The sequence below is a fragment of the Mustela erminea genome, chromosome 13 (assembly GCF_009829155.1).
Source record: "Mustela erminea isolate mMusErm1 chromosome 13, mMusErm1.Pri, whole genome shotgun sequence".
NCBI lineage: Eukaryota > Metazoa > Chordata > Mammalia > Carnivora > Mustelidae > Mustela > Mustela erminea.
The window spans coordinates 49323186-49336817 of NC_045626.1; the positions used below are offsets into that span (position 1 = coordinate 49323186).

The 13632-nt window shown below is 37.9% G+C and overlaps 1 protein-coding gene across 3 annotated transcripts in view; it reads left to right on the top strand.

Annotated features, from left to right (window-relative positions):
• Nucleotides 1–640: 640 nt before the first annotated feature.
• ROCK1 (Rho associated coiled-coil containing protein kinase 1) overlaps nucleotides 641–13632 on the top strand; it is a 145892-nt gene continuing 132900 nt past the window's right edge. For 2 of the 3 annotated variants that reach the window (XM_032311480.1, XM_032311482.1), the window contains exon 1: nucleotides 641–762. In XM_032311480.1, the coding sequence (XP_032167371.1) occupies nucleotides 670–762 (93 nt within the window). In that variant the 5' untranslated portion in view covers nucleotides 641–669. The remainder of the gene's footprint in view (nucleotides 763–13632) is intronic. The other variant, XM_032311481.1, reaches the window with a different exon arrangement.

A 13632-nucleotide genomic window follows, 5' to 3' on the forward strand; every position in this document is an offset into this window, starting at 1 on the left:
TCGCCCTGCCCCGCAGAACAGCGCGGCAGCAGCCCTAGTAGCGACGGTACAAAATGGGAGAGTGAGCCTATCCCGCGGGGACCAGCTCTTGGCAGAGTCGGATTGGTGCGTCGGGTCGCGCCAAGGAAAGCCGGGGATGCGGGGCTAGACCGCCTAGAGCGCCTCTGAGCGGAACGGGTCGGGCCCGTGGCCCAAGCGGCGGCTGCAGCTGGCACAGCTCCGCACCCGCCCTTCGCTTTCGCCTTTCCTCTTCTCCCTCCCCTGCTGCCCGGAGCAGTCTCCACCCTGCTTCTCTTTCTCTCCCACCTCCTGCCCATCTCGGGACGGGGAACCCTCCAAGGCGAAGGCGGCTGGGGCCCGCTAGGCTGAAGCACCTCGCCGGAGCAACGAGGCTGGTGGCGACGGCGCTTTCGGCTGTCGTGAGGGGCTACCGGGTGGGATGCGACTTTGGGCGCCGGAGCGGCTGTGGGTCGCCGTTGCCCCCGGCCGGGGGTCTGGAGAGCGGAGATCCCCTCAGTGAGGGGGAGGAGGGGGAACCGGGCGCACCTGGTGACCCTGAGGTTCCGGCTTCACCGCCCCGCGGCCGCGAACCCACCGCCGGAGGAAGTTGGTTGAAATTGCTTTCCGCTGCTGGTGCTGGTGCGAGGGTATTGTCACAGTAGCAGCAACATGTCGACTGGGGACAGTTTTGAGACTCGATTTGAAAAAATCGACAACCTGCTGCGGGATCCCAAATCGGAAGTGAATTCGGATTGTTTGCTGGTGAGTAGCAGTTGTCTTTTGCTTCTCTGGGGTTCTGTATATGCCGTCCTCTTGCTTTCAGTCTAGTTATTTGCAAAAGAAAGTTTCAGGTGTGCATAATCTTGGAAAACACCAGAATCTGCTGGTTTTCCTGAACAGTCCGCTGTCTAAAATCTCATGCCGTGGCCTTATTTATCTTTGGACTGGCCCTGTACTAACTACTCTCTGAACTTTTAGCTCTGACTCAGTTCATTACTCTACAAAAGGTATTTATAAACTTCTGTTGCAGGCATCACGTAAAAAGTTACCACGTCAGTTATTTCTGCATGTATGGTTTGTTGAATGACGGTCTTAGTAGTATTAATCTTTTTGATCGGTTTGACAGTAATACTGGAAAAGCTACTTTCCACCTAGAGCGATTTAGCTCCCGAGGGTTTAGTTTTTAGACTCGGCAGTGATAATGGAGAATCGATATTGAGGAAGTGATTTTTCAGCCAAAATGTCACAGGTGATTTGAGTAGTGGAGGAACTTTTTGCTGGACTGTTAAGTGTAAAGACCTAAGATAATCGTAGGTCACCACATTATTAACTCTTTTACAGTATAGTTGATTACAAGAGTAGCGCACAGATATTTTATCGTAACTGCCCTTTTTGGTGCTGGTGGGCTTACCATTATCATTTTTAAAACATTCTGAGGAGGTTTTTATGAAATGAAAGGCCAAATTCTTAAAGATCTTTAATTGATTACACTTCTGTTAATAATTATAGTTTCTAGGTTTTATCGACTTTCCCTGATACTAATAGTTGCAAACTCTGTAAGCGAGTTTCTCCTTTTACTTTACTGAACAACTAAAAGTTGTATAATAATTCTGTTTTGTCCAAACGAAACCACATAATCTCTAAGGTTACGGGGGTATGTATACGAATAATTATTTACAGCCTCCTCAGAGAATTAATGTTAGATGTATACAATATATGGGATTAAGTGAACAAAACAATGCCATTAAGAGAAATCATATTTAAAAATCTCATCTTGAATCAGGAATATTAATCATTTAAAGTTAACATGCCTTTTAGTTACTGTAAATATCTGTGTATATTTTTAAATGTGTACTCTTTTACCAGAAAATTTCTTTCCAACGCTTTCAGAATTACTTTTAGCATCCTTGATGGTGAAAGGAGAGTCTTGTGGGTTATGTATTTGAAATGTCTCACCTGCATTATGCATGCTTTTCATACTGAGAAACAGGATGGTGGATGCTCAATACAATATCTTATTGAATGAGAGAAGTGGAAGGAATTAGAACACCTCTTTCTACTAAGAATTTGTTTCAAGACGCCCAATTCTTTTAATGTTTACCCAGTTTCCATGTATCTTTGATTCTGTTTTTCTTTTTGATCTCCTCATTCCATGAAATAGTGGTATAGGGAGGGGTTTTTTGGTTTTTCTTTTTAAGTTGTTGGATAGCCTCTTGCCTTAGTTTCATTGGTGGGAACCTCAGAGATTTGTTGAAATGTGGAAGATTCGAAGAAATATAAGGCATGGATTCTTGAAAGTCCAATCTCTCTAGGAAAACTAGACTTAATCTTGCATTTATACACAGAAATAGAGCAGAACACCTTGCAGACTGAAAAAAAATGTGTGACAGAATTCAAATAATTGGTGTAGATGATACATGCTCTTGGTTATTGAAAGGAAGAGTGTGTTGTGAGGGCCAGAGTGTGCTTTATGATAGTGGATAGGATCTATATAGAGGGCATTCAGAGGGTGAGTAGAGAGGATAGCATGAATAGAGGATGTGATTGGCTGTGACATGGTTAGGGAATGAGCTTGGAAACATAGACTAGGGCTAGAATGTGGAGGATTTGATTGCTGGGCTATAGGAGTTTAGGTTTTCTTCATTATGTTGTGGCTATTAAATATTTGTAAACAAGGCTGTGCCAGGATGAATGAAGATGAATCTGGTAGTTGTATGCAGGATGGAGTGTGTAAAAAGAGATCAGAGATAGAGTTAAGATTGGGGACTTTTTAACAAATTAATAGCACAGAAATTATTGAAGTCCCAAATTGGGGCATTAAAATAGGAAAAGAAGAATTGGTAGAACTTGATTTTCCGGGTTGGGGAGAAGAGGGAACCAAAGTGAGAGAAAACAGTTAGATGATGCTAAAAAAACTTTGAGGCTAGGTTATAGGGAGACTGTTGAAAACAAGAAGTGTCAGGTTTGGAAATCTCTTGGGAAGAAAAGGCAACAGTTTGATTTCAGGTTGTGTTTCAAAGGATAGTGGTGGGACAGCCACAGGGAAATGACCTGTAGGCTATTGGAGATAGGAAACTGAGCTCATAATTAAAGATAACAATTTGGAAATCATCTGCACAGAGGTGCAAGTTGAAGTTAATATGATGATAAACGGTTAAGGATGAAAGTTGAACAAAGAGGAAGAGTCAAGAAAGTCGGCAGTCAGGGCCTTTTCAGAGTTAGGACAGCCAGGTATCTTGGAACCTAAGACTTGTGAAAGAACATTTGGAAGAATAGTCAAAAGACAGATCCTCCCCCCCCCCCCACCCCCAAGCCCCTTGTAGTCTTACAGTCTAGATTCTCTTTTCTGTTTGGTTCCATAACTGTTTATTGATACGTGTTGAAATTTTGTTACTCTATTAATCTGGACTTGATAAAGATTGAATTTTTTCTTTGGAGACAAATCCTTTTTTCAGTTTTATAGTGTCTAGCCTGATTTTTTTTTGCATGGTATTTTGTTTGTCATTAAGTATTCATTCATTCTACCATTCAGAATGACCTATCAGATACCTTTTCCTTTTTTTAGTGAGTCTGTTTTTACTCTTTCCTATCTGGACTTTGGACATCTTTTGTAGGGATGATACCACTTTTAAGTTGGTTGCCTTTCTTTATTATTTTGGCCATTGTTGATTTATTTAATTGATACTTATTGAGTATGTATTAACGTGCTATGTGCAGCATTCAATTTCTAGGGTCGTGTGTGTGTGTGTGTGTGTGTGTGTGTGTGTGATATCAAGAAATTGTTCTTCACTTGAGTACATCCACTCTTCAAATGAAAGTTCCCAAAACTTGGTTTCAGAAGAGTCTGCTGGTGGATCTCTCTCCCTTTTTAAAAGTTTTTATTTCCTTATTTTTTGAGAGAGAGAGGAGAGTGTGTGAGCAGGGGGAGGGGCAGAAGGAGAAAGAGAGAGAATCTCAAGTGGGCTCCTTGGTGAGCGGTTGAGATCCTAATGTTGAGTATTAGTAGTTATAAAGTAATATAGCTGGAAGAAGCCCTGGTAAGTGGCTGTCCAATCTTTTCTCATATAATTTATATGCCTGCCTGCCTCTCACCCTGCTTATTTTCTTTCTCTGTGTCTCTGACAAAATCTTTAAACAAAAAAATCCTAAATATCTGATTAAAAAAATCCTAATATCTGACTGCCCACCAGGCATCTGTCCTCGGATATCATGTTACCACTTAAATTTCTCATATACTAAAAGAGCTTTCTTCCATATACTTCCTTATCATTGATACCGCTACTCTACCTGTCACTCACCTGGAATTTTTGTTGTGAACTTTAACAAGTCTTTGCTACATGTTAGATTATTTCAACTGATTTTGGCTAGCATTCCTGATACTAGATTATTGCTGTTTAATCTCTCTGTGTATCGTACTAGTTAAATTGATCACATTTGGGGTTATATTAGTGAAATGAAAAGACCTGAGGTCATTAAATCTTTGAACCTAAAGATGTATGCCTGCCAGTGTTCATAATTTATGAGTTAATGGGTGTTAACCAGTACCAATTGCATACTTGGTTAATTTGGGTATCAGTATGTAATTTTTTTAAACAAATTATTCCATTCATTCATTCAATGAAACTTTATGTAGGCTTTAAACTTGGATTCAAATGTAGTCTCTGCCATGTACTTGCTAGATGATTTTAGATGAGTTACTTTAACCTGTCAAGAGTTTATTTCCTCTTAAGGAAAGTAAGGGAATAATACTACTAGATTGTTGTAAGGATAAAATATTATAGACAAAGCAGTTATCACAGCATATGGCATTTAGTAAGCATTTGTTAATTGGTAATTACTGTCTTTGTCATATTTATAGTATTCCTATTTATGCTAGTGACTGTTTCGGTTGGAAGTTGATATTTATTTTCTTCTGTGAGTGCAGAATAATACTGGCACCTCAAGCCATAAATTAATAATCCAGCTGTATTTTACTGAACTGTCCAAACCAGTTGTAACTAAAAACGGAGACATTTAGTTGGGATTGAGTAGAATGGGGAGGGACTTTTGGAGACTATTAAGTCATGATTTATAACATACATACTTTGTGCCAGGGGTTTATAAGAGAGGCAGTTGGGAGCTGGTTTGCAGATATTTAGTTGTTATCTTGTCCTCTTTCTTTGTGTATCTTTTGTACTTTTCAGTATGCATTCTGTAAATAGGCCCTCTTGCACTACAAGTATCCTGTGGGTGTATAGAGAGGTGGCTCAGAGTAACAGCTGAGACATGAATTGGACCATTCATTAATCTCTTGAGTCAGAAATGTTTTTAATTCAGAAGAAGGAACCACATAAAAAAATTTGTAATGAACAAAGAGTAAATTCTCAATTTTAGATTACTTTTTGCACAACTTTACAGTTTAGTTTTATAATTGTAAGTTTTGCTATGTGTACATACGGTAAAAATGAGATTCTGTTTTCATATATGGCTGAAAACTCCACATGTCAGAAGATGTACATATGGAGTTCTATTGCTGAAGTAGTCAGTTGGCTCTACTTCCCCATTCCCATCCTCACTAAAAAAGAGGTACATCCATTTAGTTTAAGTACAGAGCATAGCTGATGGGTGCCACACTTGTGTGCACAAGGTAAATGGTGGTGCATTTCACAATGAAAAATATTTTTTGAAATATGCCATTTGCATGGTATACTAAAAAAAAAAAGACAACAAAAAAACTTCTGGATTGAAAATTGAGAGCATTGGCATAAACTTGTTTTGCTGTTAATTTCTTTCTGTGACCAAGAGAGGGCTTCAGTTTCCCCCTTTGTAGAATGAAGGGTTGGGCCATATAGTTGCTGATGTCCATTGTGTCTCTAAAAATTCTGTGAGTCTTTGTTTATTATACTTCTTTAAAAACTTAAAAAGTTGTGTCATTGATTCATTACTTAATAGAATTTAAAAGTTAAATGGTGTTGGGGTAGAAGTATAAAAATAGGAATGATCTTTGGTAATCACTATTTTTAGAACTAGTTCTGTATAGCCTTGCAAGATCATCTTAAACTAATTGTTAATTGTTATATTTGGCACTTTTTAATTTTTGCATTTGTGACTTGTGTCCATAACACTTTTTCAACAGAGAAGGTAGTAATTGAGTTACTTATTTGCATATCCATTACAGTGTATACACGTAGTTTACTTCTGTAATACATCTGGCCTGCCTGTTGGAGATTGTGAAATTTAGGAGTACATTTTCATTGCAGTTTCTAAACAGTGAGACATAGATGTTCAAATTTGAACATCCAAAGTTGATATCTCAGAGGGTGAGAGGTTGTCTTAAACTTGTGTCTTCTTTTAAAAGGTATGCTAACCTGTGCTGCCTCTTTATTCCTCGTTTATTTTTATTTTACTGTTTTATTCCCATACTTTATAGACTTTATTCCATACTCCTGTATTGACTTTCGGAAAGAAATTGAAAGTTTATCTCAGAGGAACTAATTTTGAAATAGTGGACCTCATTTAACTCTTCCTTTTTCTCTTTGCTGTTATTCATTAATTCATTAATTCATTCAACAAATGTTTATCTGGTGTGTATTGGGTACTGGGCACTCTGATAGGCCCTGGGGACACTATGTGAGTACAAACAAACATGGGTCTTGGTTTGTAGAATTGGTAGTCTCAGGAAAAGGGTAAATTTTGAGCAGACAGGAGTGGGGTAAGGCTTACAGGGGAGGTAAGATATGATCATGCCTTTCCTTTAAGGTTTGGGATATATTTAAAGACTTGTGGTAAAGTAGTCTAAGTGTATAATTTTCAGCTATGTGTCTGTAGATTCTCTGTATCAGATTCACTTGAGGACTTGTTAAAAATGGAATCTGGACCCATGCCCAGACAAACAAAATCAGAATTTTTTGGGATGAGTCCTAGGATTCTTTGGGATGAGTTGTGGATTCTTAGACATACTCAAGTTTGAAAACTGTAGGAAAGAATATTTTTGTTTAGTTTGATAATTTTGTAAATGAAAAATTTCAAACATACATAGAAGTAGGGAAAATAGTATCATGAACTCCCATTACCTAGATTCTGAAATTTTCAAAATTTTATTAAACTTGCTTCATTTATCACCATTTTTCTTACCAAAGTATTTTAAAGTAAATTCCAGATATTATCATTTCACCCCTACATACATCAGTAAGTATCTCTAAAAAAGAACAGAAAACATTTTCTTCATTCTCACCATAGCCGTTATCACGTCTAACAAAATTAAAGTTGCTTTTTAAAAATCTGGATCCAAAGTCTACATCTTCCTTTTGTTTGTGAGGTCTCTTTTAAGTGTCTTTTTAGTATAGTGCAGTCTTCTCCCTGTATCTTATCTGCCCTTACATTGTCTTGTTGAAAAAACTAGGTTGTTGGTACTATATAGTGTGTCACATCCTGGATTTTTGTTGTTGTTATTTCCTGGTGAAGTCATTTAATTTACTCCTGTATCTTCTATATTTCTTATAATTGGTAGTAAGATCTAAAAGCTTGATTTAATTGCTTCACATTTTTAGTCATAGATTGTGTTTTCTTACCTCATGTCAGGAAGCCTATAATACCTGGCTAGCCCACCCTCAGTGATGTTAAGGTTGATCAGTGCCTTCGGGTGGTAATTGCCTGTAATCATTTGCTTTGTAAAATCCTTCTTCATCCTTTCATCCATCCACTTATAATCTTCATTGAATCAATCATTTCATTAGGGATAGCAAAATAATGACTTTCTAATTCTATTATTCCTTTTACATTTATTAACTATAATTCTTCTATTAAGAGAACTTAAGAATTTAAGAACTTTCACTCAGTCTGTAGGGCTGTTTGCTTACCATGAAATACAATTTATAAAATACAGGATGAATGTTTCAGTTTTTCTCCTTTACTGCCACTTCTCCAAGTAAGGTAATTTGGAGCCTTAGTGTGATAGATGTGGCACAAAGAGGTATTTGAGAGAACTTTAAGGAAGGGACTATTTACAAAGATATAGACAATACTCAAGGAAATCAGTACATTCCCATCTAATTTGTCTATGACTGTAATAATCTTTGATAGAGCTTCCTTGTTTGTTTTTTTGTTTGTTTGTTTTGGGTTTTTTTTTTTTTAAATAAAAGATGCCCAGGCTCATCTTATACATTTCTTGCCCCATTGGAAGCCAGCCATTCCTTTCCTTTTAGTGGGGAATGATTGTCTGAGACCACAATATGAATTCTAGGGATATTCGTCGTTGCTGAGATGAAATTGCTTCTTGTTCTTGTTTAATGAATAGAACAATGAGTTTTTATTTTTGGGAAGAAGAAAAAATACACTGATAATTCCAATTTCAGTTTATCATCACTTTGAGTTTATATTTCTTTTACATGAAAAATCTTAGTTCTAACAACACTCAGAGATTACACTTTTGATTTCTAAGAACGTGGGTATGATATAGTTAAAGAAAAACTGAGCTGATTGGAATGGGGTTGGGGGATCTGAGGCCTTGAATATACTCATCTGATTGACTCTGTAAATTGTAAATTGAAAAATTATCTGGCCTTCTACAGATAATAGCCACTTTCTGAACTTTGGTTTTCTTTAGAAATATAATACAAAGTTCACTAATTAACCATCTTCAGATTAACTTGTCTTTGGATACAAATTTACGTTTCCAACCTTACCAAGAAATTCTGTTTTAGTTATACGTCACCTGTTCTGTCATTAATTGCTTAAATTTTACTACTTCAGCAGTAGTACAAAGAAAATGTTTCTCTGATTTTTATCATCTACTCTAAAAGTGTTTACTCGTATCAGCCTAATTTTATTTCCTTTGCTTATTTCTAGTAATCTGTAATCATAGAGGCAGTATAGTATAGTGGTTACGAACATGCTGTGGAGTGTAACTGTCTGATTTTGAACCTTACCCAGGTCAGCTATTTATAAGCCTGGTGGCTTTTTTTTTTTCAATTTGAGCACAGTTGACGCATAATGTTACATTAGTTTCAGGTGTACAACTTAGTGATTATTGGGTAAAGTTCTTAGTTTTGTTTTGTTTTGTTTTTTTAAGACTCAACACATCATCCTCAAATAAGATTAATCATAGACTTTTACAGGGCTGTTAGTATTAACTGCGATAATGCATGTAACATGCTTTGCATAGTTCCCAGCATTTAGTGGATGTTAGCTATCATTATCATCCTCATTGTCATCATTATATATCTTCGTAATTTGTCCTGGGAAAAAGGACTTTTGTGCTGACCAAGTGTGTTATTATCCACCTCCCCACACCATAGGCCAGCTTTTTATTTAGTTGCGTGATCTTGGGCAAGTTATCTAACTTCTTTGACCCTGAATATATTTAATCTGCCAAATGAGAATCATTATAATATTTACTTCATAGGTTTTAATTATGAGGATAAATGAAATAATTTATATGCAGGTGCTGTAGTTTCATCCAGATAGTGATAGTTACTATTTTCTTTACCTTTATATTACAGATTTGATGAAGGTTCCTCTGTATTTAGCAATACTGCTTAAAAACTTGGGAAAAGAGTAGAATGGGATTCTTCTTTTGAAATATGTTTTTAAACTCTTTTCTTTGTTTTCTGTTATTGCTGCCCTACCCAAGTCCAAATTTTTAACCCAACATTTTTGAATTAGTGGGACATCCTAGCAGTTTGCCAATATAATCCATACTGTGTGTTTCTTTTTCTTAACTTTAGTGCTTTTTGTCAGGTGGTCTTACCTTCCCTATTTACTTAGCCTTACTTCCTGTTACTCTCCAAGGTAGACTGGTCCAGGTGGTTTTTTCAGTTTCTACTTCATGTTGCCTGCTTTTCCTTACCTTTGCTCCTTTGCTGTCACAGTTCCAGGCCTTATTTTTTTTTCCTCTCTCTCTTTCTGAGTTTTCTTCTGTATTCGCCTCACCAATTTCCTTTTTCGTCTGTATATTCTTTTTTTTTTTTTTTTTAAGATTTTATTTATTTATTTGAGAGAGAGGCAGTGAGAGAGAGAGCATGAGCGAGGAGAAGGTCAGAGGGAGAAGCAGACTCCCTGTGGAGCTGGGAGCCCGATGCGGGTCTCGATCCTGGGACTCCGGGATCATGACCTGAGCCAAAGGCAGTCATCCAACCAACTGAGCCACCCAGGCATCCCTCATCTGTATATTCTTAGGTCACAACTGTGTTATACTTTTATTTACTTTTTTGAACTCCTATAATATTTGTAATTGTCTTCTGTAGTTCAGAACTTAACCACCGCTATCTTGTATGAGTCTGTCTTGAGTGTTGTTCTTACCTCTCTAATGAGAATTCCTTGAGGGCTTATTACAGTTTTGGACTTTATTGTTCAAAAATACTTGTCAGTTGTTGTGAATGATTATCACCTCATCCTATACCCCCGTTCTTTTCCTCCAAATTAGTTCGGATTCTTGACAGTTACAGATGATAGAACTCAACTTGAATTTTCCTAGGCAAAAAGAATTTATTGATTCAGGGAAACCTGATCTCAGATTCAGTTGAACTTCAGTAAGAACTAGAGCTTGGGCCTCCAGTGCAAACAAGGCTCTCTCCCTTTATTTTCTTATTCTTTCTTTTCTTTCTTTTATTATCTTTTGTTAGTCGCCATACAGTACATCATTAGTTTTTGATATATTTGTGTTACTCTCTCTCATTGTAGACTGGTTTTAGTCACTTGTGGAAAATATGGCTGCTCAGAGCAGTGGAGCTTTTGTATCTAATAGCTTCAGCTTCAGCCACTGATTTTCAAGTCTTTGAGTCTCAAATTCAGGGAGCTCTGGTGCAAAAGAGTCATTGGTTTGGCTTGGGTCAGGGGCCCATCCTTAATCACTTGTAATCAGGAGGGCAGGATCCCTTGAGAACTATGAGAATGGGGAGGCAGTTTCTGGGAAAACAAGGGCAGTGGGACACGTCAAGCAGTTAAGACATGTTCATTATTCCACCCCTTCTTCCTTTCTTCCTTCTTCCTTTCTTCTTTTCTTTGACCTTGGATAAATCACTTAAACTTTTACAACTCTTTCTTCAAACTATAAAATGGAGTTCAAAATAATTAATAAGATAGTGATGAGCATTACATGTGATGATCTGTAAAACAGAGGTTGAAATCTCACAAAAACAATACTGTAAGCTGATGATAAATGGCTTCCCCTTGGTTCCTTTTGATCTCATGCCCTGTGCTCATCTGGCCTGGCCCCAAAGCTTTTTTGTCTGTAGGTGGGTGTCTTGCCACTCCGGGTTGCTAATTGGCTCTTTTGGTATACCCATATTTAGGTGCATCCCACAACGCTTCTACTATCTTCCTAGTAGAAGGAGGAAGAAGTTATTAACCTCATGTGGGTTTTCTTGGATAGTTTTAGAATAAATTATTTATTATAACTAAATGAATTATAATTATAATTTAAGTAAAAGCAGCTTATTTTGTAATTGTAGCATTCAAGCTCAGTCCCTGCCTCTTTCTTCCTTATAATAGTTGGGGAATAGCCATTAGATTTAGTGACATGAAGGCTAATGCCTGTAAAGGTTTGTATTCCTTTGGGGCACCTGAGGTGGCTCAGTGGGTTAAGCCTCTGCCTTTGGCTCAGGTCACTATCTCAGCGTCCTGGGATGGAGCCTCAAATCGGGCTCTCTGCTCAGCCGGGAGTCTGTTTCCCCCGCGCCCCGCCCCCCCGCTTGCCTCCCTGTCTACTTGTAATCTCTATCAAATAAATAAATAAAATCTTAAAAAAAAAAAAAAAAGATTTGTATTCCTTTTTACCTGTATTAACTAGGAGTCTTTAGGTTGTAAAGGACTAAAAACCCAAACCAAATTAGCTTAAGCAATAAAGAACATTTATTGTATCTGAATACTTTATATATAGGTAGATTCTAGCTTTGGGAATGTCTTTTTTTTTTTTTTTTTTTTTTCAGGGCTTTAAATGATGTGGTTCGTTGCTGGTTTTCCAGATCTGCTTCTTTAGTATTGTCTTTCATCTCAGATAACTTACTGTGATTGTAGGATGATTGCCAGTTTAGCTTCCAACTTGACTTGTTTAGGTACAATGGAAAGAAAAAGCCTTTTCTTCTAACCTTCAAATGAAGTCTCTAACCGATTTGGCCAGCTCAGGTCATGTGCCCATACTTGAACCAATCACGGTAGTTAGAATATGCTTTACTAATAAGCTTTTGCCTTCATCATGTACTCCACTCTCAATACTGAGGGTGAGACACCTTGTACCAAGATATATTAGAGTTGCGTAATGCAGGGGTAGAAATTGGAGTTCAGTTACCACAAGAAAGGGAAATGACATGCTGACACTTCCAAACAACAAGTATCTACCACATTAGGTAGAGACTCCTCATCAGGAGGATCCCAGGTAATGGTAGTTTATTCTTTTTTTTTTTTTGGAAATGAACTTTTTTACTGAAATTAAGTTATCTGACACTAGAATTAGAGTAAGTATTGTCAGCTAGTTTCCAAAGACTGCCAACTCAAGACTATAGCTGGGATAACATCTGATCCTTTAATGGAGGGATGTCTGTGTGGTGCTTTGCCTTTTTTTTTTTTTTTCTTTTTTTCCTTAAAGATTTTATTTATTTGTCAGAGAGAGAGAGAGAGAGAGCAAGAGAGTGAGCACAAGCAGGAAGAACAGCAGGCAGAGGCAGAAGTAGGCTCCTTCCTGAGCAAGGTGCCTGCTGTCGGATCTTGTGAGACTCCATCCCAGGACCCTGGGATCATGATCTGAGCCAAAGGCAGACACTTAACCAACTGAGCCATCCCAGCATCCTGGTGCTTTTCCTGTAATGATAAATCTTCGGGTGACACACTGAAAATTTTCCAAGTGCCTATTCATGAATCAAATACATCAAAACCAAATACAGATTCTTGTAGGCTTAACCACAGCCCTACTATATGAGAATTGGAATTAAGAGATACAAGTATGCTGAAATATGTATTTTCAACAGGGCTTAGGTGATTGCATAGCCAGGTTTGGGAAGGACCGAGTAATTGCCAAGTAGCTAGATATTATGCCTCCTCCATATATCTCATTTTGGAATCTGCTGTGAGGAAAACAAAATCAAGTAGGATTAGGTGGAAAAACAACCTCCAATTTAAGAAATTCTTTTCTTTTCTTTCTTTCTTTCTCCCTCCCTCCCTCCCTCTCTTCCTTTCTTCCTCTCTCCATCCCTCCTTCCCTTCCTTTCTTCTCTCCTCTCCTTTCCTTCCTTTCTCTCTCTCTCTCTTTCTTTCTTTCTTTCTTTCTTCTATTTCTTAAAGATTTTATTTGAGAGAAAGAGAAAGCGTGACCAGAGGGAGAAGCAGACTCCCCACCGTTCACAGAGCCCAACCCTGGGCTCAATCCAGGATCCTGAGATCATGACCTGGGCTGTAGGCAGACACTTAACTGACTGAGCCACCCAGGTGCCCCTGTTTTCTCTTTTTTTAAAGTAAAGTTTAAGGAAGAACAGGTCATATGATAGCATTTTCTGAGAAAGCTGGTTTTGTTTTATTTTGTTTGAGCTGATTTTTGGGGGGTGGAGAGGAGAGTCAAATTTGATAAAGAATCAAATCATCGTTGTACTCCCAGTACCTTGTTCCTTTGCCTGCCAAAAGGAAAGGTCCTGCTGTTTTCTTAGGAACTTATGAAGAAATTGT